We start from the raw sequence: 26962 nt of genomic DNA, 5'->3' as shown, positions 1-26962 counted from the left end.
ACATTTTGCCAAACTCCTGAATATTTTTCGTATTTGAGAATATATTTTATTTCTGAACATTTTTCATATTGGCGACCATTTTTCAGGTCACAGACATTGTTCTAAGCTCCTGAAGATTTTCCGTATTTGATAATTTTTTTAATTTCCAAGCAGTTTTTTAATTTACGAACGTTTTTAAAAATCATGCCCATTTGTTCAAATCGGTTAGAAATGTGACTATTTTTTAGGCTAGCCGGCCCACCTAAGGAGTGACGTGAGAGATGTAGTTTCAGGATCGTCACTTTTCGGGTGCACCAAACGACTCAAGGGTTTGATTTGGACCGGAAATGATGAAGTCAGTGTGCCAACGACCAGGATTGGGAGTTGAGGGTTTGATTTAGCTAACAGAATGGATTTTTTCCTAAATAAAATCTTGGAAAGTTACTCTTTGCCATGCTAAGGCTGGTCACAGTGAGGAGGACTTAGGAGTAACATCACACACTCCAATACAATTTGCTTATGTGACACGTATTCAATGAAGAGAGAGGTGCTTGTGGTAACTAGCTAAGTTACCAGAACATCACACACTCCAATAAACAATGAGTCTATAACCTAATAAATACATTGTTGTATGACACTACATAGATGTTCCTACCCACTATGAGGCTGGTCATAGTGGAGAGTAACTTAGACTAGTAACATGCATATGTTACTAGTCTATGTTACTACCTTCATAGTGGGTAGTATCATATATGTGGTAACATAGATGTCTTTATTTATTATTCTGTAGACTCATTTTGCATTGGAAAGCGCTATGTGAGGTTACTCTATTTGCCTCTTTCCTCATTAACTACTTGCCACCTTATCATTTTTGCTTATGTGGCATCTAAGTTACTACCTATGTTACTCCCAGTATGAGCAGCCTGAGGTAGTAACATAATCTAGAAAAGTGTGTAAGTTACTAGCTTATGTTCTTACCCATTGTGACCAGCCTAATAAAACTCGCCACATTATAACTCCCTAAAAAAAAACTTGCCACATTGACCGCCTCACCACTGCATCCAGACGTCGCAGCTGAATTGGCCACGTGCCATCCGCCCACGTCGGCACAAATAGAGCGACGGCCGGCATCCCTTTTCCGCTCCGCGCCCATATGCCTCTGCCCCGACCCTTGTCGCTTTCCCCTTCGCCTCACTCCTACAGTCCTACTAAAACTCAAGGCGCGCACGCCGAACGCACGGCCACCGCCACTGCCCGAGTCTCCTTTCCTCCTCTCCCACCCCACGCCGCGCGCGCCCGAGCGACCCCCATGGAGTCCCTGCTTGCGGCGCTCCCGGCCGGCGGAGGAGGCGCGGTCGCTGCCGCTGCCGCGGCCGTCGGCGGGCTGGCCGCGGCTGCGGCGCTCGCCGCCAAGGCCGGCGTCGTCGGGACGGGCCGCACCAACGCGCCCCCAGGTGAAGACCCTCCCACCCAATATCGTCTAAATGCATCATGTTTTCTCCCATGTTGTATGTATGCTCGTATACATGTAGCAGAGCGTGCCATACTTGGGCTTTTTATGCCACAATTTTCCTTAGGTTCCTGTAGGATATTCTTGAATTATTTGTATGTGTTCAGGTACAGTAGATGTTTATCAAGTGAGAATTGATCCTCACCGTGGAAATCATGCACATGTAGAAGTTTATAAACTTTTATTAAAAATATATACAGCTTGTCGTAAGTCCATAAAACTTCAAGATCAAGCTCAACCAAATTTACAAGATCTAAGATTTTTTTTTCTTATTGTCAAATATTGGTTTTGAATTCTTATAGGCTTCTGGATAAGCATGATCACCTCTTCCAAATAAGTGATCTGCGAATTTAGACATTTTGAATCTTAAGCAATTAATGCTTATACATGCTTCTTTCTTATTCTGGGCAAAACCTTTAAATACTTGCTATATCTTTTATCTTTTATTATCTCCATTCGTAGATGTATGAAAGCGTGCAGTCAAACTTCTGCAATTTTGTAACAAAACGGGATTGCTAAATCTCTGTCTACTAAGACTTAACCAAGTCTCAGTCGATGTTATATTTGTAAGATCTTACATGAAGTTCCGTGCAAAATTTCTTTTAAATTTTTTCTTTTATCTTTTTATAGGTTCTATCACTTGACTAAGACTTGGTTAAGTCTTAATCGACTAAGATCTAGCCACACCCTATACTAATATTAAAAACTGGCTGTAAGGCTGGAACAGTATTTTTAGATTTGTGATGAAAGATAATTCCATAATATAATTGTTTTAACTCTATACTAATATATACATATAAAAAATAACGGTTAAAGGTGTATGCTGGAAATCCTGTCAATGTCCAAAACGACATCCATTTATGAACGAAGGAACTATTTTTTGTTTATTTCTTTTGCAGATTTATGCACAAGTCATTTGGAAAATAACACCTTGCTAGCTTTTCATGACCAACTCCCTAGACATAAGAACATGTCAACATGAAGAATCTTTTACTTCCCACCATTCCAAGAAGATCCCTTTTTTTCTAATCCAATTTCCAAGCCCCTTTTGGTCCCCATGCATGGGCTGTGAGCAGTCCGGTTGGCACTTTCACATGGAAAAGTGCTCCATAAGCTCAAAGATGGAAAGCTACACAATTGATTGAAAAGAAGCAATGAGATGTTACTGTCATAAATGATAGGTTCACTTATAGCTATATTCCTGAGCTGTCTACAGCTGTGAACTTTTACTATTTTTATTAAAACAAGAGAAAACAAATCCGCCCGATAGAAACAACTTGAGACGTTTTCTCATTTTCATGTGCTTTTATGCAAGCACTCGACCGCCCCGTTTGGAATAACTAAAAGGAATTCCCCGACTCCTACGGAACACATACTGTTCTGAACTTTTGCAAATTCGTGTGATATATATGTCCTCTCCAAAATAAATGTGATATATGCATATACATGTTCAGCAAACAATTTATTTTATTTGGGCGGGAGGGGGGTATGAAATGGAATGCTTCTCTTGACTGTCACAGTTTCTGTCGGTTCCTATTTACTTTTGGCCTGGAGAGTGAAGTTCCCGGATAGCAACTGGTTAAAACAACGAGTTGAGAGGTTCCTCTCTCAGTCACAGTAGATTTCGAAATCATGCTTATCAAACACATCTGATAATAGCTACTCCCTCCGATCCAAAATAAGTGTCATGGAACTAAAACCACGACACTTATTTTGGATCGGACGGGGTATTTGACAAGGCATGTTCCCTGCTATATGACAGCACAATTGCTTTATACGTGTTATGCATAGGACGCACAAATCAATTACTATTTGTTTTATATCAAATGGCAGCTACTGTAGGTATGAAACAGGAGCATTCTGAACAGAAGTAGTTTTACCGCAATATATTGTTCTAAACAGTAATTTTACCAAATTCTGGAAGCAATAATTGCTATATCGAAAATTTGACGGTTATATTGTCCTAGATACTACATGCTGACCCTTACTAGTGACGCGGATTATTCTAGTGTTCAACAATCACCTTCTTTTGATACTAGCTTATTTAAGTCTGCATGACCTCCCAGTAAAGTTATGCCTGCTAGAATAATCAACGACACACTTTATATATGCTGTATCATTGTATGATTGTAACGCCTTCTGACAATACTTACTGAAAATACCTAAGAAAAAGAGAGAAAACAGTTACCTACTTAATTTATTTGCATGAATATAATTTTTAATCATATATGCAGATGAATTGTCGAACTGGCTTGTTTCAAATATAAGTTCGGCCCTTCAAATTAATACTGCTAATTCTACTGCAAGGAAAAACTAAACTCTCCTCTGGTTAATTTAATTGTCATACAGCTGTTCCTGGTTTACCTCTTATTGGAAATCTGCACCAGTTAAAAGAGAAGAAGCCCCATAAGACCTTCGCAAAATGGTCTGATATTTACGGGCCAATATACACCATAAAGACTGGGGCTTCATCAGTAGCTGTGCTCAACTCTTCTGAAGTAGCCAAGGAGGTAATAAAGCCGTCTTTTTTTTTTCATAATTCACTTGTTAATGTACTTTTAGGTTCTACTACAAAATATCACCTTTTGCACTTTTGGGTAATTGTGGCAACTTGGGCTTTAGTCTTCTGACTGATTTTTGGCATTTACTCTGTATGCTTTTGTTGGCATTATCTCAGCGAATTTTCTTTTAAATGGAAAATATAATAATTCAAACCTAGATACAAGAGTTCTTTTTTCACCCCAGTAATTTAACTTCAAAGCTTATATAATCATTATTTTTACCTCTCTTTTTCTCATGCTAGAGACAAACCAAGGATTCTAACGAGCTTTTTAAAAAACAGAGGATTCAAACAAGTTATGAACTGACCTTTTTCTCCCAAGAACTACCCGGAAACAATTATTAAGCTACAAGGTAGCCCAGATTAATACACAAAATACGCATACAGTTCTTGATTTATGCTCTGATGCAAAATTGAGAAATGATAGAAGCATTGCACAAATGTGTCACACTTGACCAGAACATCTATTCTTTTCTCAATATGCAGGCTATGGTTGTGAAATACTCATCCATTTCTACTCGAAAGCTACCTAAAGCATTGTCAGTGCTGACTCGTGATAAAACGATGGTTGCTACAAGTGACTACGGTGACTTCCACAAAATGGTCAAGCGTTTAGTTATGTCGGGCATGTTGGGCTCTTCTGCTCAGGTACAAGTCTTAACACTTAGGAAATTATACAGTTCAGTGGCCACCACTTGCATATGTTTACACATTCAGTTAATTAACGTTTCATGGTGAAATGGTTGCAAAATGTGTAGAGACAATTTAGGGACACAAGAGACATGATGATGGACAACATGTTAAGCACTTTCCATACGTTGGTGACCGACGACCCATATTGTCCTCTGAACTTCAGAGAAGTTTTCAAGAACGAGCTGTTCCGCCTGTCCTTGATCCAGGTAAGTCTACAAGCTTCATAATAGTGTGCTCATCCATTGTGACGCTCCTATCAGTTTCTTGATTTGAATCAGTCTTCAGATGCTTCATTTATTATATGCGATAATGAGAGTGCACACTACAATTACAGAGTTTAGGCGAGGATGTGGGTTCAGTTTATGTGAAGGAGTTTGGGAGGGAGATATCGAAGGATGAAATCTACCAGATCACCGTGGTTGACATGATGATGTGTGCAATCGATGTTGATTGGAGGGATTTTTTCCCATACCTCAGCTGGATCCCAAACAAGGGCTTCGAAACAAGAGTTCGTACCACAGAATCTAGACGAACTGTGGTAATGCAAGCCTTGATCCATCAACAGAAAAAGAGAATTGCGAATGGCGAGGTAGCACCAATGCACATAGCTTGTAAACTGTTTTATTCTGATGCAGTTCTCCTATGTGTTAATTTGATCATCTTGATGCAATAAAATACAGGCCAGGGCATCCTATCTGGACTTCTTGCTGGCAGAGAAGGCACTGACAGAGGAACAGTTGATGATGCTGGTGTGGGAGGCAGTCATCGAGGCTGCAGATACTACTTTGGTGACTACCGAGTGGGCAATGTACGAGCTTGCTAAAAACCCAGAAAAACAGGCGAGTTTCCCACTCTGCTGTGGTTTGATCTAGTCTTCTCTTGCCGGAACCAAATTGTTAACAGAAATGTTCGGTTCACATCAGGATCGACTCTACCAAGAGATCCGGGACGTATGCGGTGATGAGACAGTCACCGAGGATCATGTTCCATGGCTGCGGTACCTCAGCGCCGTGTTCCATGAGACGCTCAGGCTCCATTCTCCTGTCCCATTGGTGCCTCCAAGGTTCGTCCATGAGACCACCAAACTAGCCGGCTACAACGTCCCAGCCGGCACTGAGGTAATTGGCAACACTAATAATTAATGGCGCAAGAAGTTTCGGCTGCTGGCCGTGGGTCTCTGAAAAAAACTGCTCAATTGTTCCAGATAGTCATCAACCTGTACGGGTGTAACATGAACAAGAAGGACTGGGAAGAACCCGAGGAGTGGAGGCCGGAGAGGTTCATGGACGAGAGGTTCGAGGCCGCGGACATGTACAAGACCATGGCGTTCGGCGCCGGGAGGAGGTCCTGCGCCGGGAGCCTGCAGGCCACGACCATCTCGTGCGCCGCCATGGCGCGCTTCGTGCAGGACTTCGCCTGGAGGCTCAAGGAGGGCGACGAGGACAAGGTGGACACCGTGCAGCTCACCAGCTACAAGCTCCACCCCCTGTACGTGTATCTCTCGCCGAGAGGGAGGAAGTGAATTAATGGCGGCTTTGGTTTGGTAATGAGGTGCTGGATTTGCTTTTTACAAACTTGGCCAAACTAGATGGCAGCATGATACAGGTTTATAACGTCTAATGGTTTGCCTGAACAATTTGTTCGTGTCTTCAGTTCGCATGTAGTTAGCTGTTTTTTAAATTTTGTGATGCTGAAGATAAATCTCTCTCTGCCTGGGTATTCTAAGATGCATCCAACACAAATTGTTACAGCCATTGCAATATTACTAAACAGTACAACGGAGCGACCATCGAGCCACGACAGCGCTTTGCTGTTCACAGCCGTTAGATTGTACTGTTGTACGTCCTAGATTGTCAAGTCATCCCGCTGATCGACGCTGTAACTTTACAACCGTGCCACTCCATATGTTCGTCCAGCCCAATATTCTTGGGTTGCTGCTCCGAAGAACGACCTGGGAGCCGTCACGTGAACTGGGCCTATTTTGACCACATAAGCCGCTGTGCTCTGTAAAGCCTGATTTCGTTGCCGCACTGTGGAGGTGCGTATTGTTACTTCCTTTTGCTTCGTTTCTTTCATCTGGACTTCGGTTATCTCTTGCCTACTAGGGTTGATTTTGCGGCTGACCGCCCTCCTCTTTCATCGATGATGTTTTGTCACTGTCGTCGTATTACTTAGCCAGCTAACTTGTCGCCCAATGGTGCGAATTGCTCTATTGGAATTGGATTTGGCATCAGGCCGAAAAATGTTGCGGCTTCTCAAAGTGCTACTCCCGGCCTCAATCTGTCTCCACAATCTGATTGGTTTTGATCCATTCTGCTTTGTTTTCTCTTGGTCTGTAGGTTGTGTCAGGATCAGGGGCTGCGCATGGACACCTCCAGACGAGTTTCATGCTGCTCCATGCCTCCATGGGAAGTTGATGCAGGTGGATCGCAAAATCCAACCCCGGCCTCGCAACAAAGAGGATAAAGCACCGATCACACTTTAAATATTGTCAAATAGTGCTTTTCGGTCGTACTCAAAGAGTGCTTTTCCTTTGTGTCACTTTTGATAGTATGTTAGATTTTTTCCCCCTTAGGCTTCCACTGAAATTCAAGAACTGCCTTACTGGACCTGTCTTAGATATTTTTCTTAAGTTTGAACTGAAAATTTTGTACTGCTCCCTTTGGTAAATTTAAGAACTATCTTGCTAAAGTTTTATTATGGTGCCGAAGAGTTAACATGTAGCTATTTTACAGAAAATGCATGTTCGATACTACAAAGATACCAAAGAGGAAACAATCAATCAAGAGACAACGAGTGTTGTACTACATGTTGATCAATAAAAAATCAGAATGAATCTAGAGCCGTATTGCATTGGCACAAGTAATCCTGATACCAAACACGAGCAAATAATGGAGTTTTGACTTCAGCTTATTATGCTGGAGATGACTTATTTTCGTTTTTACTGTTGTCGTTCACCAAGGTCTCTGAACAACCACTTTACTGAGGTCGACGGTAGAAGACTGAAATATTTTATTACTTCCTCCGTCCGGAATTACTTGTCACGAAAATGAATGAAAATGGATATATTTAGAATTAAAATACATCTAAATACATCCATTTTCCCGACAGGTATTTCCGGACGGAGGGAGTATTTCTTAGGTAAAATATATTATTTAGAGATACTTGTGCCATTTATAACTTTTCAAATATTTTGCATGTCTTAAATAGATGAGGGCAACAACACGTGCTTTTATGTTCTTGAGCGGCTGTGTAGACCTTTTTTTCTACTGCTCACACCGGGTCATTTTCACCTCTAGATAGAAATTGTGCTACATACTTGGATACACCCATACACATGCAAATTGTACTTTATTTTTTCAACCAAAAAATCAGAAGCAATAAAACTTCCCATCAATTTCGGACAATAGATACAACCCATGTGGCTTTTTTAATAATCATATTTCAACCCTGTATAATGGTACTAATCATGTACGTACTACATTCTTACTGTATCTATATTCGTACACAATTAGATCATGTCATCAAACACGGACACTGCATGACCGTTAGGGCATCTCCATTCTTTCGCCCCCCAGGGGTTTGAAATAGCGCCGTCTGGGGGCGCGTCGGCGAAAAAATTGGCATGGGGCGGTTGGTTTCCCAACCGCCGCCCCAGACGCCGTTTCTTGAAAACTAAACTCGGCCGAAATTCGGCCAGACGGAACACAAATTGGTGTAGTCGTCGTCGCTGCCGTTCTGCGTGCCACCGCCGTCCCTGCTACACCCCTGACCAGCGTTGCCGAAGCATGGACGGCCCGGGCGCCTCCTCGTCGTTGTCGTCGACGATGACGACGCCGCCCTCCTCGCGTCCGCGGAGCCTAGCGGCGATCTCCTCGAGGGCGCGGCGCCGGCACGCCATCTCCTCGCGGACGTAGTCCTCCCGCGCCCATTTGAGGGCGGTCTCGTCGGCGGCCATGGCCTCGTGCTCCTTCTTGACGGGGAGCAGCCCCGGTCAGTCTTTGGCTTGACGAGGCGGGAAGAGGGAGGAGAGGGGCCACAGTCACCCTCGTTGATGACGAGGGTGCCGCCGCGGGTGGCGGCGCCTGAGCGGCGTCTCCTGTGGCTCCGGCTTGACGGGGCGTAGCGCCGGCGACCCGGAGGAAAGGGAGCCCGATGACGAGGTGGTGGCCGTCTCCATTCGCTGCGGCGTCCAGGAGCTGTCGCGGCGGCGATAGAAGGAGGGGGCACCGGGTACTCCAGGCGCGGCGTGTTGGCGGCCTCGATGTACTTGAGGACAACCTCGAGGGTGCGGCTGGGGACGCCCCACCATTGGCGCCGCCCGTCGGAGTTGAGGCGGCCGCGGGGCTCGACGCCGTTGATTGAGGCGAGCTGCTCCTCGTGGCGCCGGTCGAAGTACGCCGTCCACAACGTGTTGCTTTCGGGGGCGTACCTCGGCTGGTTCTGCGCCTGCTCCGGCAGTGAAGACCGGATGCACGCGATTTTGGCGCGCCGATTAGCTCCGGTGGGCGCTGGAGGCACCGGGCCGCCGTCGCCGCTGAGCCTCTAGGAGCCCGGCACCCGCATGTCCGGCGGCGCCGGGTAGTTGGCCTCGTAGAGGAGGCGTGCCTCGTCTTCATGCAGGATGCGGCGGCCGAAGCCATTGGCCGCCGCACCATCACCTAGGTAGCACTCGGCCATGCTCGTCGTTGGGGGGATAGAGGAGAGACACGCGTCGGCGGTGAGAGGTCGAGAGGGGCGAGAGGATTCTTTGGCGATGGAGTGTGCGCTCATCGGCGAGGGAGGGGCGGCTTTTATAACCATGCATGGGCGGCGAGAGGGCGGCCGCCGTGTGTACGCATGGCGGGACGCGCGTTGCTGCGCCTTCACTGTGTCGCCCATGAGGTATCAATGGAAGGCTGACCGGCGCGACAGCCTTGGCATTGATTCTCCGCAGGAAACCGAGGCGATGAGGACGACGAACGCGGCCGGTCGCTGACTCGGCGGGCCCGCCAGGCTTTCGCGCCATAACTGTTTCCCCCGGCACCGGGTTCAGCATGGGTCTGCCGCGCCAAATTCGGCCCTAACCGGTGAAAAGTGGGCTTCTGGGGACGCGACTGGACCGATTTTTCAACGCCGGCGATAAAAAAAGGCCTTGGGGGTGGGGGGAGCTTGTTGGGGGCGCGGCTGGAGATGCTCTTAGCTCTTGTACCCTGATGTATGCCGTTGTAGTAAAGACCATGACCGCATTGTTTTTGATAAATGACGCTTTTATTAACTTAAAATATAGAATAAAACAGATACAATTATGATGAGCAACACATGGCATCTGGCATCTGCATATTTAGGATGCACATAGCCAAAACACGAACAGTTTGACGAAAGAAAAGAAAACCGACATATCGGCAAACATCATGATGAGCAACAGTAAAGTCATATACGACCGACATTAGAGCATCTCCAGCCGCGCCCCCAACAGGCCCTCCCCAGGCGTTTTTTCTGCGCCGACGCCGAAAAAATGCCTCAGTCGCGCCCCCACGACGCTGAATTCCGCCGGCTCGGCCCGTTTTTGCGCCCGTCGATCGCAGGCCGAACCCGGCGCACTGGGGGCGCTCGGGGGCTCCGGCGCAAGGGAAAAGCGTTCCTGGGGACACATTGTCAGGCGAAAAGTCAAGCCACCCATCTAGATTTGCCTCCGACCCCCCGCGCTCGGCCGCCACCCTGCGCCACCATGCCGATCTCGACGCCGTCCACTGCCCACCGTAGCTAGGTAGATCATTTCCCGCCGGGAAAAAGAAGAGGTTTCGCCGAGGCAGCCTCTCCGCCGCCGTCCGAGCAACTTTTCCGGCGTTCCGGCCACTTAGGGCCTGTACACCGGCAGGTTTGCGCCCACCTCGCCCGCAAGGTGTTCGGTGATTTGCCCGGCCCGGCGATGGACTCCGAAGATGAGGAGGCGCTCGCGGCGTTGCTGGAGGAGGAAGCCGAAGCCGACGTCCAGGAGCAGGAGCATCTCATGGTGCTCGCCACCCTCACCGGCCTGCTCGCGAGCAGTGAAAAGCCACGGCGAGGTGGCTCGGCACCTGGGTGGGTGAAAGCAAAGAACCGACATCGTCTAGAAGGCTACTGCATGCTCTACTCCGACTACTTCGCCGCCGCTCCATTGCACGGTGAGAAAACATTTTGGCGCCGTTATCCAATGAGCCGAAAGCTTTTCCTCAGGATTGTGAATTCCATCCGGGAGTTCGACAGCTACTTCAAGTGCAAGATGGATTGCACCGGCACACTTGGATTCACTTCAATCCAGAAGTGCACGACAACTATGAGGATGCTTGCATACGGAGCTCCCGGTGATTCACTCGACGACTATGGGCGCATGGTCGAGTCCACCACCATTGAGTGTTTATACAAGTTCTATAGGGCAGTGGTGGCAGTGTTTGGACCACAATACTTGCGAACACCCAGTGCAGAAGACACTGCTCGGATCCTAGCACAGAATGCAGCAAGAGGATTTCTTGGGATGCTTGGAAGCATCGACTGCATGCATTGGAAATGGAAGAACTGTCCATTTGCTTGGCAGGGGTTGTACAAAGGCGCCAAAGGCGATTGCAGTGTGGTACTTGAGGTAGTGGCCACACATGATCTCTGAATTTGGCACTCTTTCTTTGGGATGCTAGGAACTCACAATGACATCAATGTCCTGCAGTGCTGTGACGCCCCCCAATTCAATCGTACACTAATCATGCACGCAAACGTGTACGATCAAGATCAGGGACTCACGGGAAGATATCACAACACAACTCTAAAAACATAAATAAGTCATACAAGCATCATAATACAAGCCAGGGGCCTCGAGGGCTCGAATACAAGTGCTCGATCATAGACGAGTCAGCGGAAGCAACAATATCTGAGTACAGACATAAGTTAAACAAGTTTGCCTTAAGAAGGCTAGCACAAACTGGGATACAAATCGAAAGAGGCGCATGCCTCCTGCCTGGGATCCTCCTAACTACTCCTGGTTGTCGTCAGCGGGCTGCACGTAGTAGTAGGCACCTCCGGTGTAGTAGGAGTCATCGTCGACGGTGGCGTCTAGCTCCTGGACTCCAGCATCTGGTTGCGACAACCAGAAAGAAAGGAAAGGGGGAAAAGGGGGAGAAAGCAGCCGTGAGTACTCATCCAAAGTACTCGCAAGCAAGGAGCTACACTACATATGCATGGGTATATGTGTAAAGGGCCATATCAGTGGACTAAACTGCAGATGCCAGAATAAGAGGGGGATAGCTAATCCTGTCGAAGATTACGCTTCTGGCAGCCTCCGTCTTGCAGCATGTAGAAGAGAGTAGATTGAAGTCCTCCAAGTAGCATCGCATAGCATAATCCTACCCGACGATCCTCTCCTCGTCGCCCTGTTAGAGAGCGATCATCGGGTTGTATCTGGCACTTGGAAGGGTGTGTTTTATTAAGTATCTGGTTCTAGTTGTCATAAGGTCAAGGTACAACTCCAAGTCGTCCTGTTACCGAAGATCACGGCTATTCGAATAGATTAACTTCCTTGCAGGGGTGCACCACATAACCCAACATGCTCGATCCCATTTAGCCGGACACACTTTCCTGGATCATGCCCGGCCTCGGAAGATCAACATGTCGCAGCCCCACCTAGGCACAACAGAGAGGTCAGCACGCCGATCTAAATCCTATGCGCGCAGGGGTCTGGGCCCATCGCCCATTGCACACCTGCATGTTGCGTGGGCGGCCGGAAGCAGACCTAGCAACCTCCATTACTAAGGAAGTCACGTTACATGGTCCAATCTGGCGCGCGCCGCTCAGTCGCTGACGTCACGAAGGCTTCGGCTGATACCACGACGTCGAGTGCCCATAACTGTTCCCGCGTAGTTGGTTAGTGCGTATAGGCCAGTAGCCAGACTCAGATCAAATACCAAGATCTCATTAAGCGTGTTATTATGAAGCAACCGCGAACGCCGACCAGGGCCAGGCCAGGAGGGCGCGGGTCGCGCGCGCAGAATGGCCAGGGCGCGGCCAGAGCTGGTCGGAGCAAGGGGGGTGGCGGGCGGTGAGCCAGTGCGGGCTTCCCGCGTGCGGCGGCAGATGCGGCGCTCACGGTGAGCGCGCGTGGCGCGGGGTGCACGTCGAGGCGAGGGAGAGAGAGGAGGCCGGGACCTCACCGGGTGTCTATAGGGAACGGGGCAGTGGGCGCGGGGGAGTTCGCGGAGGTCCGTTGTGGAGGAGGACGGGGACGACGTCGACGTTGGAGGAGGCAGGCCGGTGATGGAGTGCTCCGGCCGTCGGCGTCGGGGGTGGAGGGGCGAGGGGATCGGGTTCTCCTCCCGATCCAGATCCAATCGAGGGGAGTGGGGGGGGGGGGGAAGCGAGTGGGAGTGTGGTGAGTGGGCGACGGGGGGTTAGGGTTTGGGGTACGAGGCCATATAGGCCAGGGCGAGTGGGCCGGCCGAGTGGGCCAGCGGGTCGGCCAACTGGGCCGTCTGGCCCAGTTGGCTAGGGGCCTCTACTCTTTTTATTTGTATTTTGTAGTTTGATTTTCTGTTTTTATTCTTTTCCCTTTTCTTTATTTTCTCTATTGTTTTAATTCAATTTAAAATATTTATGCATTTTATAAAGCTGTGTCCTCTACACCATAATTATCTATGTAATATTTAGTACAAATTGAACATTTTTATTTTAACGTTTGAAAACTTTTATTGTTTTCCTTTAATTAAAATTTGAATTTGTTTCGGTTTTGAATTATCTAGAGTTTATCAACAGTAACCGAGGTGACGTGGCATCATTAGCGGGGGATCACTGTAGCTTAATTATACGGGCGTCACAATTCTCCTCCACTACAAGAAATCTCGCCCCGAGAGTTAAGAGGTAGTGAAAGGGGGGAAGGTTTGGTAACGAATCTAGCGGGTCTTCTCATCCTGGCTTGCTCTTCTCGAAGAGGCCGGTCCAATATATTGATGTCTTCGTTTCTCTGCTTTAGGTCATCATGATGAAGTCGGCGTCCTTTCTTCAGGAACTCCATCGTACTTACAAAAGAATAAAGAGTGGGCATTCCGGGAGAACAGACCTCTGCAAGGTCGACTATCTGGTCGATAACATCGGGGAGGGTGGCGGATAGCAACTCTCGAATTGAAACTTAAGAAAATATCGTGAGCAAAGTAAGAAGGTGCAAAATAGAAGTTTCAAGCGCATAGGCAATCGTTCGTTGCCTGAAACAAAGTGTGAAAGGGGTTCAGAGCAATGGGAATAAGTAGTATTGCGTCTGATAGCAGAACTGGTGATCACTCGGAAGGTGGCTCGTAAATTACTTACGAGGCCACGCGCGAGGAACAACCTTGGCAACAGGGGGTTTACCGGAGAGTCAGGTTTTGATCCTGTGGAACTGTGGGTTATGGGCCCACCATGTGGGTTAAAGTAAGAAGGGCGTGGACATCTTGCACGGTCATGATAGCAAGACATGTCAGAGGGTAGGCTATCAGTTATGTTGGCAACAATGTCGGTACCAAGGGTGAGGGACGAAGAGAACCATTTTCCTGCTCGTTGAACGAGGCGGACCAATAGGCAAAGTTCTCGTCCATCAATGGTTACCGGAATGCTATCAACAAAAGCAACAGGGTCTTACTGACACGGTTGTACCCCAAGGTGTTTACATAAGCAGAAGAACATTACTGCTTAGATCAAATAGATCACGAGAAAGGTTGAACAAAACAATGGAAAGGAGAAGGTGATCTTCATATTAAACATAACAATGGAAAGGAAAATGTGTTTAAACACATATTTCAAGGGTATATCCTTCCCAAGGACAAGCAGAGCATGATATCCATGACAGGATATAATGTATAAAACTCTTTAGATAAGGTGAGAGAAATTTCATGACATTACCCATACAACGGTGTTAGGGTAATTGATAAGGAAAATTTAGCATTTGTGCTTTAAATGTTCTTACTGAAAGTCAGAGTGCCATAGACATGCTTTGAGATAGCATTGACATGGTCTTCAAGCAAGGGTCAGACTTTGGATACACAAAGAATCCATCAGGAACAACTCATAGAATAAGTCTTATAATTTCCTCATGGAAGAATGGTTAACCTTGCCAAAATGGAACTTATAACAATAGGTCCTTCGGCCAGGTGTGCTAGACATGACATCACCTTAACGGGTCATATAAAGGCCAATGTTATATCTCATGGAAATATGTTCCAACCATCATATCTGACCGAGATTCAGTTCTGATTGGTGTCAGGATACCTCAGACTCATGATGCCTGAGAAGGAAGGTGCAACACAAGTTGTCGAGATGACATTGTAAGATTCTCGGGAATTGAACTATGGAAGCGAGTTCCAAAACAAGAGTTCATCATTAAATCAAGGAGAGGTGAGGAGGTGGCTGATTGACTCAGCAACAATTCATTGAGAATTTCAAAGGATGGATTTCCACAATTATGTGAACAAGGAGATAACATTTGTCAGATCAAATGATATAATGAGATATGCTCGAGGAAAACATACCCAAATAAACAACAGTTGAAAGGTGCACCCCGAAATATGGGCGTAGGTAGCTTGATCTATGTTAGAATGGTGATTCAATAACCAATAGTCTAAGAATGAACGGTCGTCCATTAACTTCAAAGCAACAGGGTTGCTAGAAGTGCAGAATTCAAGCAGCACCGTTCAACTATTGGTATTCCGGTTGGAAGCAACACGGGGACCAAGGAATGAACGGATATGGCAAGAAGTATCACCTATATCAAGAATTCTTAAGAGGTGGTGAAATTCTCACGACATTCTTGACATAAAAGATGCTAATACTCCAAGTTAAAGAAGAACAAATGCTGGATAGCAAGGATCTCAAGGTATAACACAAAACACGAACAAGTTTGTGTTGAACGGAAGGCAATAAAGTGGTCGATAATAACACAAATCATCAAGGACAAGGATGGTATTTCTCATCATGAATTCAATTGATATCCTGGAAGGAGTCAAAATGTTGATGATGATCACGACAATTTGTCATCGAGAGGATCCACGAAGAAGCAATTGAACAGCGACTGCATCAAGCAAAACGACTGATGCAACAAAAGATTATTGGAGCCACAGATACGACACAAACTCGAAATCAAGCTCGCTGTTTTTAAGGCAAAATTATATGAGGAGGAAGATCGACGTAAGTTTAGCTCATCGTCGAAAATTTGTGCTCCGGAAAGAAGGACCAGGTAGCACAGTTAAAATTTAGCACAATAATGATATAGTCGATCAGGCTAGGAATGACTTGAAGGATTATTAAACTCATAAGCAACGAAGATTACTTAGAGTTATCGAACCAGAGTGCGGAATCGGTTGACTTACCGGTGTTCTTGAGCGACTAGCAACTCAGAACCCCTGAAAAATTGGAATCAATGAGAAATAATAGATGATGAAGACTCATAAGATGCAACACAATTCTTAGATATTCTCGAGATACCAGAGGGTAATACTCGACGGTAGATCAAGGGAGAGGTTGGACTGGTGTATTGACTTGCAAAAGACAAGTGCTTTAACTTGTCCGAGAAATGGGATCAAAGAGAAAATATGGTCGGAACCACGATTGCATAGGATCAACTCACAGATACCAGATGATATTATATCAGCTAGATAATCATTTTGCAAGAAGCTCTAGAGACGGTCTACATCATTTTCATGGGCATGAACACAATGTTCAAGGTCGACTCCCACTTCTTCAATGTATAACCTTCCATTCACCTCTCACTTTTGAAGAAGTCGTAGTGTTGAAACTTTATCTAGCAAAATACCAGAAGAGTATGACTCGTGAAAACTTTCGAGTTCACACATATTAAGGAAGGCATAGGTTCAACCCGTAGGGGCTTCTTAGAAACATATACCACAAGTTTCAAGAGTAAATATCACAAGCTCGAAAGTAGAGCAAGGTTGAGAAAGTAGATGATACAATTTACCAAAGGCATTATGTATCCAAGGGAAGGCTCACAAGGTTATTGAATATGAAGGACAATGTCGGATAAAATCCATTAAAGGATCTGTCGGTCCATAACAGAGCTGATGTGAGCATCGGCACACAATCAGAGGAAGTAACAATGCAAGGGCATTGGATTATAGAAACAATTGACTAATCCGGAGCTCAAATGCAAAGGAATTATGATTTCCAAATTAAGGGAACAGAAGCAATGTTCTGATTAGGGGTGGATAAGTTGAATAGCCTTAGGGGTACTATCGACGACATTTGGATTGGTTGAGAACCAGCTCATGTTTAAAATGACGTCTGAGCCGGAAAGATAATTTAAAAGGATCAACTGATGATTGCGTGCATTCGCACTCATGTTGAATCAAAAGGATAAAAATGACGATGCCTAAGGATACTAACGAATACTGCCAGACATATGGAAAACATCCATCATGCAAGTAGACAAGTATGGCAGAGCAATAAGCTACTAAGGATTTTTGGAGGATCGAATAGTATTTCGAAGACCATTGTGAAACACATGAACAACTGAGGGATGAGCAGATACTCGATAAGTGCGAGAATTATCCATAGGGGTATTCAGGTGACAAAGAACAGCAAGGCGGTAAGCTCAAAGGATTATCAAAACAACGACGAGTGTTTCGGGGTATCTGGTAATTACAAGACCAACTGGGGATGAATGTTAGAATAACAACTGTAAGTAGTTATCCATAAGGGTTGACGGTGGAAGGGGAATTGCAAATGAGATGAACACAAGTTCTCGGGTTAACAGCGGAGAGTATCTTCAGGGTCTTCACGTGCAACAGACGATCATCAGTAATAAGGGGCTCTCCGGGTGAAAGTGATAACGAGATCCTAATGTTAGATTTAGCAAAAATCATTTAACCCGAATAGAAGAGAGATCAGAGTCCCTGAGTATAGACAAGGAGTAAAAGATCCTAATACCACCCAATGGCGACGTGGGCCCATGGGCCGCACAGCCAAGTTAGTAAAACAATTTTCATCGACTAGACTCAACTTCGGCCAAGGAGTTGGAAAGGGGGATTCCTACATACAGTCGGCTCTGATACCAACTTGTGACGCCCCTGATTCAATCGTACACTAATCATGTATGCAAACGTGTACGATCAAGATCAGGGACTCACGGGAAGATATCACAACACAACTCTAAAAACATAAATAAGTCATACAAGCATCATAATACAAGCCAGGGGCCTCGTGGGCTCAAATACAAGTGCTCGATCATAGACGAGTCAGCGGAAGCAACAATATCTGAGTACAGACATAAGTTAAACAAGTTTGCCTTAAGAAGGCTAGCACAAACTGGGATACAGATCGAAAGAGGCGCATGCCTCCTGCCTGGGATCCTCCTAACTACTCCTAGTTGTCGTCAGCGGGTTGCACATAGTAGTAGGCACCTCCGGTGTACTAGGAGTCGTCGTCGACGGTGGCGTCTGGCTCCTGGACTCCAGCATCTGGTTGCGACAACCAGAAAGAAAGGAAAGGGGGAAAAGGGGGAGAACGCAACCGTGAGTACTCATCCAAAGTACTCGCAAGTAAGGAGCTACACTACATATGCATGGGTATATGTGTAAAGGGCCATATCAGTGGACTGAACTGCAGAATGCCAGAATAAGAGGGGGATAGCTAATCCTGTCGAAGACTACACTTCTGGCAGCCTCCGTCTTGCAGCATGTAGAAGAGAGTAGATTGAAGTCCTCCAAGTAGCATCACATAGAATAATCCTACCCGGCGATCCTCTCCTCGTCGCCCTGTTAGAGAGCGATCACCGGGTTGTATCTGGCACTTGGAAGGGTGTGTTTTATTAATTATCCGGTTCTAGTTGTCATAAGGTCAAGGTACAACTCCAAGTCGTCCTGTTACCGAAGATCACGGCTATTCAAATAGATTAACTTCCATGCAGGGGTGCACCACATAACCCAACACACTCGATTCCATTTGGCCGGACACACTTTCCTGGGTCATGCCCGGCCTCGGAAGATCAACACGTTGCAGCCCCACCTAGGCACAACAGAGAGGTCAGCACGCCGGTCTAAATCCTATGCGCGCAGGGGACTGGGCCCATCGCCCATTGCACACCTGCACGTTGCGTGGGCGGCCGGAAGCAGACCTAGCAACCTCCATTACTAAGGAAGTCACGTTACGCGGTCCAATCTGGCGCGCGCCGCTCAGTCGCTGACGTCACGAAGGCTTCGGCTGATACCACGACGTCGAGTGCCCATAACTGTTCCCGCATAGTTGGTTAGTGCGTATAGGCCAGTAGCCAGACTCAGATCAAATACCAAGATCTCGTTAAGCATGTTATTATGAAGCAACCGCGAACGCCGACCAGGGCCAGGCCAGGAGGGCGTGGGTCACGCGCGCAGAACGGCCAGGGCGCGGCCGGAGTCGGTCGGAGCAAGGGGGGTCGCGGGCGGTGAGCCAGCGCGGGCTTCCCGCGTGCGGCGGCAAATGCGGCGCTCACGGTGAGCGCGCGTGGCGCGGGGTGCACGTCGAGGCGAGGGAGAGAGAGGAGGCCGGGACCTCACCGGGTGTCTGTAGGGAACGGGGCAGTGGGCGCGAGGGAGTTCGAGGAGGTCCGTTGTGGAGGAGGACGGGGACGGCGTCGACGTTGGAGGAGGCAGGCCGGCGATGGAGCGCTCCGGCCGCCGGCGTCTGGGGTGGAGGGGCGAGGGGATCGGGTTCTCCTCCCGATCCAGATCCAATCGAGGGGAGTAGGGAGGGGGGGGGAAGCGAGTGGGAGTGGGGTGAGTGGGCGACGTGGTGTTAGGGTTTGGGGTACGAGGCCATATAGGCCAGGGCGAGTGGGCCGGCCGAGTGGGCCAGCGGGTCGGCCAGCTAGGCCGTCTGGCCTAGTTGGCCAGGGGCCTCTACTCTTTTTATTTGTATTTTGTAGTTTGGTTTTCTGTTTTTATTCTTTTCCCTTTTTCTTTATTTTCTCTACTGTTTTAATTCAATTTAAAATATTTATGCATTTTATAAAGCTGTGTCCTCTACACCATAATTATCTATGTAATATTTAGTACAAATTGAACATTTTTATTTTAATGTTTGAAAACTTTCATTGTTTTCCTTTAATTAAATTTTGAATTTGTTTCGGTTTTGAATTATCTAGAGTTTATCAACAGTAACCGAGGTGACGTGGCATCATTAGCGGGGGATCGCTGTAGCTTAATTATACGGGCGTCACAAGTGCTCCCCTGTCTTTTCCAAGCTTGTTGAAGGTCATTCTCCTTTGGTGAACTTCGAGGTCAATGGGCAACACTACAACAAGGGGTACTATCTAGCTGATGGCATCTATCCGAGATGGTCGACATTTGTGAAGACCATCTCAAACCCTGTGCCAGGAGGCAAGAACACCTAGTTTGTGAAGGTTCAGGAGGCTTGCAGGGAGGATGTCGAGTGGGCATTTGGTGTGCTCCAATCTCGATTTGCTGTTGTCCGATTCCCTGCTCAGACCTGGTCGAAAGATCAAATATGGAAGATCATGACTTGCTGTGTCATCTTGCACAACATGATTATTGAGAGCGAGCAGGAAGAGCCAGTGTTTGACATTGAACCATATTACAGGCAGGGTCCTCTTGCCCAAGTTGATCACCAGCTACCGGCAACCTGGACTGACTACCTCAATATGGGTCAGGAGATCCGAGACCCACAGGTGCATCAAGAACTGCAACACGATCTGGTGGAGCACCTATGGAGGCTCAAGGGCAAGGCCGGGGCGACGCGGGAATGACGTGTGATGAAACTTGAGTTTTTATTTGTTAAACTATATAATTTGTATTGAACTATTTGTTGAACTATTTGATTTATGTGATGAAACACGCCGAACCATGCCGAACTATGTGACAAACTAATTGATTTCTATTTGTATGCGAAAATTCACGCCGAAACACGCCGAATCACGCCGAATATGGGCCGATTCACGCAGATATCAGACCGTTTTTGGACACAATTGGGCCGAACACTGGGCCAAAATCGACGCCTGGGGGCGACGGCTGGGTGCCCAACCGCCCCAGCGCCGAGTATACCGCCGGCTCACCCCCAGGCCGCTCTTTTTCGGCGCCCTGGGGGGCCAAACGGCTGGAGATGCTCTTATGCCTATGTTGAGGGAGGTGGTGGTCCGATGTGGAGATTAATGTCACCCATGTTGAGTAACAATCTCCTTGGGCACCCTTTCCAAGTACATACACACTGTTTTAAACAACGGTTGGCACTCTGTTCGATGTAGCGTAGACGAAGTACGAAACCAGTACATACAATGAAAAATAACATGCAAAGAAGAAATTGTTTTACTCATAAAAACAAAATCATTTCTCATAACCATAGCGAGCATAATACGGTAGACGCTCCCAGCCTTATTAGGGTACTAAATCTATTTGAAATTTCATCCAATCAGTGAACATAAATATTGACAATACTTGTGAGTGGATATAAATTGGACGTTATTTGGATGACTGATCACATGAAGCGCGCAAACTACACTGAAAAAAGAGGCGTTTGATTTGTTTCATCTCGAGTACAAAATCTACACTTCTTGCTTTTTCAAAATTAGAACGGGCAAGGTTGTCTTTGTTTAGCAAAACCTCCACCCAATCCAGTTGGCGTAACAATCCATCTGCATGACCGATCTGGGCAAAGGCGTGGCCCCGGTTTATTTCCTCTAAAAGTGCTCGTGCATCTTTTGTAAAATATTCAAGAACGTGAAATTCGGTAAAGGATTTGAAAAATGGTTATGAACAAAATATGTTAACCAATATGAAAAATATTCATGAATTTTGGAAGCGTTCACTGATTTAAAAATGTTTCAGGATTTAAAAGATACAACAAATTTTAAAAATGTTCATGATTTAAAAAAATCCTCAGTTAAAAACATCATAAATATTGAAAACTTTCAATTTTTTAAAAATGTTCCCTTATTTTAGCTAATGTTCACAAATTCTAGATATGTTCACGGATTTGAAAAATATTTATGAATTAAAAAATATTTATAAATAAAAAAACATGAATTTTGAAATGTTTAGATTTTGTAAAAGTGTCCACGAATTAAAAAGTAAAAAAACAGAAGAAAAATAAAAAAACTAATCTATACCTTATCTATACCTACTATTAAAGGAAATAAGTATTCTTGGTTTGGTTTCGTCCTGCTTAGATTATTCTTAGATTTTTTTCGTCTCACTTAGGTGATTTAAATATATACACGCGAGGTGGTACTAATTCTAGGACCTGTTTGCACTGTTTCGGCTAAAAGAAGGCAGCCCACCTCGCCTCGAACTTGGCCCAGGAAGGAGGCCCACCTCGCCACGGACCAGGCCCTAATGGGAGGCAAAAATGAGACGCAGCCCTAATGGGAGGCAAAAATAATACCTTGAGTATTAGGGATCGAACTCCCAACCTCACCACCAAACACAAAGGCACTACCACCTGAACTAGCTCATGTTAGTCTGCACAAACATGAACTCGTCTGTTGATTAATAGGACCACCTCGCCTCATCACACTCTACTGCATCAACTTATATACCTCCGTGACGCGAATTCAGTAAGTCGTGCGAAGAAGTGGGTTGAACGGAAAGGAATTAAGAAAAGAGAGAGAACAAATACTCAATAAAGAAAGGAAAGAACCTAAAAAGGTTGGCGCCTATTCGAGAGAACTGAAAAGATGCGGCTTTGCATGAAAGGTTGAGGGTGAGGTGTCCATTAATAAAGGTTGGACAAATGTGCATATGGAAATGAAGGAATTTAATTCCGTGAATTTGTGCATAAGAAAGATTGTGTCCCCCAATAAAAGAAGAACGTGCATGCGTATAGAAACAAAGAAATTTAAACTCATAAATTCCCATCTCCCGAACCCGCACGACCCTGATGCTCTGGCGATTTTGCGCGCTCCCATATCTTGGGTCCTGGGCGATGGCTCGAGATGTCGTTTCTGGTCGGATCACTGGCTGGAGCCCGAGAGCATGCACCACCTCCTTGTCGGCTGCTCTTTCTCGATGCAGCTCTCGCATGAGCTCCTCGCTTGGTGTCGTTGCACATCTGGGCCTCCGTAGCTCAACGGCTGGTTCCAGGATTGTTGCATGACCTCCTGTGTTGCAGGGCCCTCTCCGTCCCGCAAAGGCCTCTCTTCGTTGCTATTTATTGGTGCCCGACTTCTTTCGAAGCACTGGAACAACATCATGTTCAAAGACGAGGCACCCTCTCTTGAGTGCCTCCTCAACCTCATTATCGGCGAGGCCCGCCTATACCGTATTTGTTGACCATCATTGTTGTAAAGTCGGATGCCACTATTGCAACAAACTTCTTCTTCGGAGTCGACTACAGCTTACGCCTAGCGACAACTGTGTCGTTGGCACAGTTGCATATAATTTAGTTGTAACAACAAAAGTTTTGATGATATGTCAATTTTCTCTTCCGTTGCAACGCACGGGCATATGTGCTAGTTACTATTAAAGGGAATAGGTATTCTTGGTTTGGTTTCGTCCCGCTTAGATTATTCTTAGATTTTTTTCGTCTCGCTTAGGTGATCTAAGAAGGCAGCCCACCTCGCCCCGAACTTGGCCCAGGAAGGAGGCCCACCTCGCCGCGGACCAGGCCCTAATGGGAGGCAAAAATGAGACGCGGCCCTAATCAGAGGCAAAAATAATATCGCGAGTACTAGGAATCGAACTCCCAATCTCACCACCAAACACAAAAGGCACTACCACCTGAACTAGCTCATGTTAATCTGCACAAATATGAATTCGTCTGTTGATTAATAGGACCACCTCGCCTCATCACACTCTATTGCATCAACTTATATACCTCCGTGACGCGAATTCAGTAAGTCGTGCGAAGAAGTGGGTTGAACGGGAAGGAATTAAGCAAAGAGAGAGAACCGATACTCAATAAAGAAAGGAAAGAACCTAAAAAGGTTGGCGCCTATTCGAGAGAACTGAAAAGATGCGGCTTTGCATGAAAGGTTGAGGGTGAGGTGTCCATTAATAAAGGAAGGACAAATGTGCTAATGGAAATGAAGGAATTTAATTCCGTGAATTTGTGCATAATAAAGATTGTGTCGCCCAATAAAAGAAGAACGTGCATGCGTATAGAAACAAAGGAATTTAAACTCATAAATTCCCATCTCCCGAACCCGCACGACCCTGATGCTCTGGTGATTTTGCGCGCCCCCACATCTTGGGTCCTGGGCGATGGCTCGAGATGTCGTTTCTGGTCGGATCACTGGCTGGAGCCCGAGAGCATGCACCACCTCCTTGTCGGCTGCTCTTTCTCGATGCAGCTCTCGCAGGAGCTCCTTGCTTGGTGTCGTTGCACATCTGGGCCTCCGACACTCAACGGCTGGTTCTAGGATTGTTGCATGACCTCCTGCGTTGCAGCGCCATCTCCATCCTGCAAAGGCCTCTCCTCGTTGCTATTTTTGGTGCCCGGCTTCTTTGGAAGCACCGGAACAACATCATGTTCAAAGACGAGGCACCCTCTCTTGAGTGCCTCCTCAACCTCATTATCGGCGAGGCCCGTCTATACCGTATTTGTTGACCATCATTGTTGTAAAGTCGGATGCCACTATTGCAACAAACTTCTTCTTCGGAGTCGACTACAGCTTACGGCCTAGCGACAACCGTGTCGTTGGCACAATTGCATATAATATAGTTGTAACAACAAAAGTTTTGATGATATGTCAATTTTCTCTCCCGTTGCAAACTAATAAGAACTAAAACAAAGAACAACTCCAAAAAATAACTAGGAAAAACACAGAAAAAGAAGTCGGAAGCTTCCCAAAATTGGTACAAACATTGTCTATATGGGCTGGCCTAGTAGCGCTTTGGGTGCACATTTGCTCGATGAGTAACGTGCGCTACACGCGGAATAGGAAAAACATGTTCCCAACAAAGCCCCATGGATCGGACCAATGCAATGAGATCACCCAAATGGTGCTTAGGATGGTTGTAGTGGGGAGTAACATATACTAGTATCATGCATATGATACTAGTATATGATACTACCTCCGTGAAGCATAGTATCATGGATAGACTAGTATCTTAAGTGGTTTTATTTATTGTCATGCATGACACATAGTAGCATAAAATTTATTATGATACAGTATCATAATATGATACTCAACCATCTCTTGCTTCATCTATTTCTATGCCACCTTATCAAAATTGCCTAGTTGGCATACATGATATTAGTTATGATACTCCCATTACAACCAGCTTTAGGGGGAAGGGTAGTATCGAAGTAATTAATAACACATTTATTGTCCCTATCCCAAAGATTAATACACCTACTTTATTGTCTCAATTGGTCAATAAGTTTGTGTAATGTAAACCATAAGATAGTTTTGAAGGTGCAGGCTAATAGGCTTAAAGTTGTTCTTTTGGAAATTATATCTTTGGAGCAATATGTGGTTGTTTGAAGAAGATTAATTAAAGATAATATCATATCGGCATTTGAAAGTTTGCATTTTATGAAAAATAATAAGACAAAAAAGCAGGAGTTGCGCTTTGAAAATTGATATGATGAAGGCGTATGAACACGTGGAGTGGGACAATCTGGAGGCGATTATGGGGAAACTGGGGTTTAATCCTCGGTGCATTTTGTTGGTCATGAAATGTGTAAGAACTGCCTCGTTGTCAGTTCTTTTGAATTGTGCCCAACTTGAATATTTTAAACCCATGAGAGGAATCCGTGAGGGAGATCCTATCTCACTGCATTTGTTTCTGCTAGCGCCTGCATGTTTATTTCTCTTTGTTAAAGGAGAGAAGCACACATACCGAGTTGATTGGACTGAAGGTGTCTCCCTACTGCCCCAAGGGCGATTCACCTCTTTTGTTGATGACAGAATGTTCTTTATGAAAGCTTGTACACAAGCTGCAATGGAAGTTAGAGATGTACTAAATTTTTGTTGTAATGCCTCGGGTCAAAGGGTTAATTTGGAGAAATCTTCAGTATTGTTTAGTAAGATTGCCCCAGTGATCTCAAGGATGAAGTGAAGCATCTGTTAGAGGTCTAGTCAGAAGCGTTCATGAAAATATTTAGGAATGCCCACTGACATGGGAAGATCAAAGAACGGGGTCTTTAAGCATTTGAAGGACAGATTATGGAAGAGGATTCAGGGGTGGATTAAACAACTACCATCATTTGTTGGTAAAGCGGCTCTTATAAAGTCAATTGCACAAACATTTCTCACCTATGCCATGGGATGTTTTAAGCTTCCAAGGGACTGTATCAACATATTGACTCATCCCTTAGAAAGTTTTGGTGGGGAGCTAAAGAAGGAAAGTGGAAAACGACATGGATATCTTGGAAGGACATGTGCTAACCAAAGTACATAGGGGGGATGGGATTCAGGCAAAGGGAGTTGTTCAATTTGGCTCTTTTGTCAAAACAATGATGGGGGATTATTCAAGACCCAAACTCTCTCAGTGCTTAGACTATCACGACCCAGTCCCGAGAGGGGCCCTGAGTCTCTGTGCTTTCTATGTCAGTCCATGTATCAATAGCTGACACACACAGTTGATGATAAAATACCAAGAATACATCACATGTCATAGTATTACATCGCGGATGCAATGCTTTACAATACACACCAACTTAGCCCATGGGCTAGCTATAATAAAGTCATGCAGCGGAGATAATATTCTAGTCTTGTAGTGTCCATCCACCAACAGGCAAGAGCTGAGTATAGCGTCGTAAACCTACTTCGTATCTCTCCCTCGACACGGTAGCCCTGCAACATGATACATTGCGGCCATAAGGGTCAATATACTGAATGTATCGGTAAGCTTCACCGGGATTGGCTTTACATGAATAACACACATTTGGTGGAAGGCTGGTTTCCAATTTGCATGAAAAACATTCCCTACCTTTATAATAGTGGTCTACTATAATAATTGAACATACCATCTCACACTAGACTGTCTCACACAACCATCCATATATATATATATATATATATATATATATATATATATATATAAATGGGCCACTATCTCACAGAGCAACCCTTGACAAACTTTATCATCCCTTTTTCGGCACAGGGGGGGGGGATAATTTATCCTTCACTATCCATTTTAGGGGATCGGCTAGGTGCATCGTCAGGGAGGATAATCGAATTTATCCCCCCTTTGCGCCGGATAGGGGATCAGTTAGAGTTGCTCTAAGAGAAGGTACATCCCATAGTATAAGACGGTCTTTAAAGAAAACACCTATATGAGCTGGACTACTAGTTTTGCAGT

At 45.8% G+C, this 26962-nt stretch overlaps 1 protein-coding gene across 1 annotated transcript; it reads left to right on the top strand.

Annotated features, from left to right (window-relative positions):
* The first annotated feature begins 1150 nt into the window (after window positions 1–1150).
* On the top strand, window positions 1151–6378 carry LOC123161689 (ent-kaurene oxidase 2). The gene is made up of 8 exons (XM_044579499.1): window positions 1151–1433; window positions 3839–3999; window positions 4536–4697; window positions 4808–4948; window positions 5077–5331; window positions 5423–5581; window positions 5666–5860; window positions 5947–6378. The coding sequence occupies exons 1-8, from the start codon at window positions 1289–1291 to the stop codon at window positions 6262–6264; spliced, it is 1536 nt and encodes a 511-aa protein (XP_044435434.1). The 5' UTR covers window positions 1151–1288; the 3' UTR covers window positions 6265–6378.
* Window positions 6379–26962: the final 20584 nt, after the last annotated feature.

Source organism: Triticum aestivum, chromosome 7B (assembly GCF_018294505.1).
Source record: "Triticum aestivum cultivar Chinese Spring chromosome 7B, IWGSC CS RefSeq v2.1, whole genome shotgun sequence".
NCBI lineage: Eukaryota > Viridiplantae > Streptophyta > Magnoliopsida > Poales > Poaceae > Triticum > Triticum aestivum.
The sequence above is the reverse complement of the archived record's forward strand: the minus strand, read 5'-3'. Positions and strand labels throughout refer to the sequence as shown.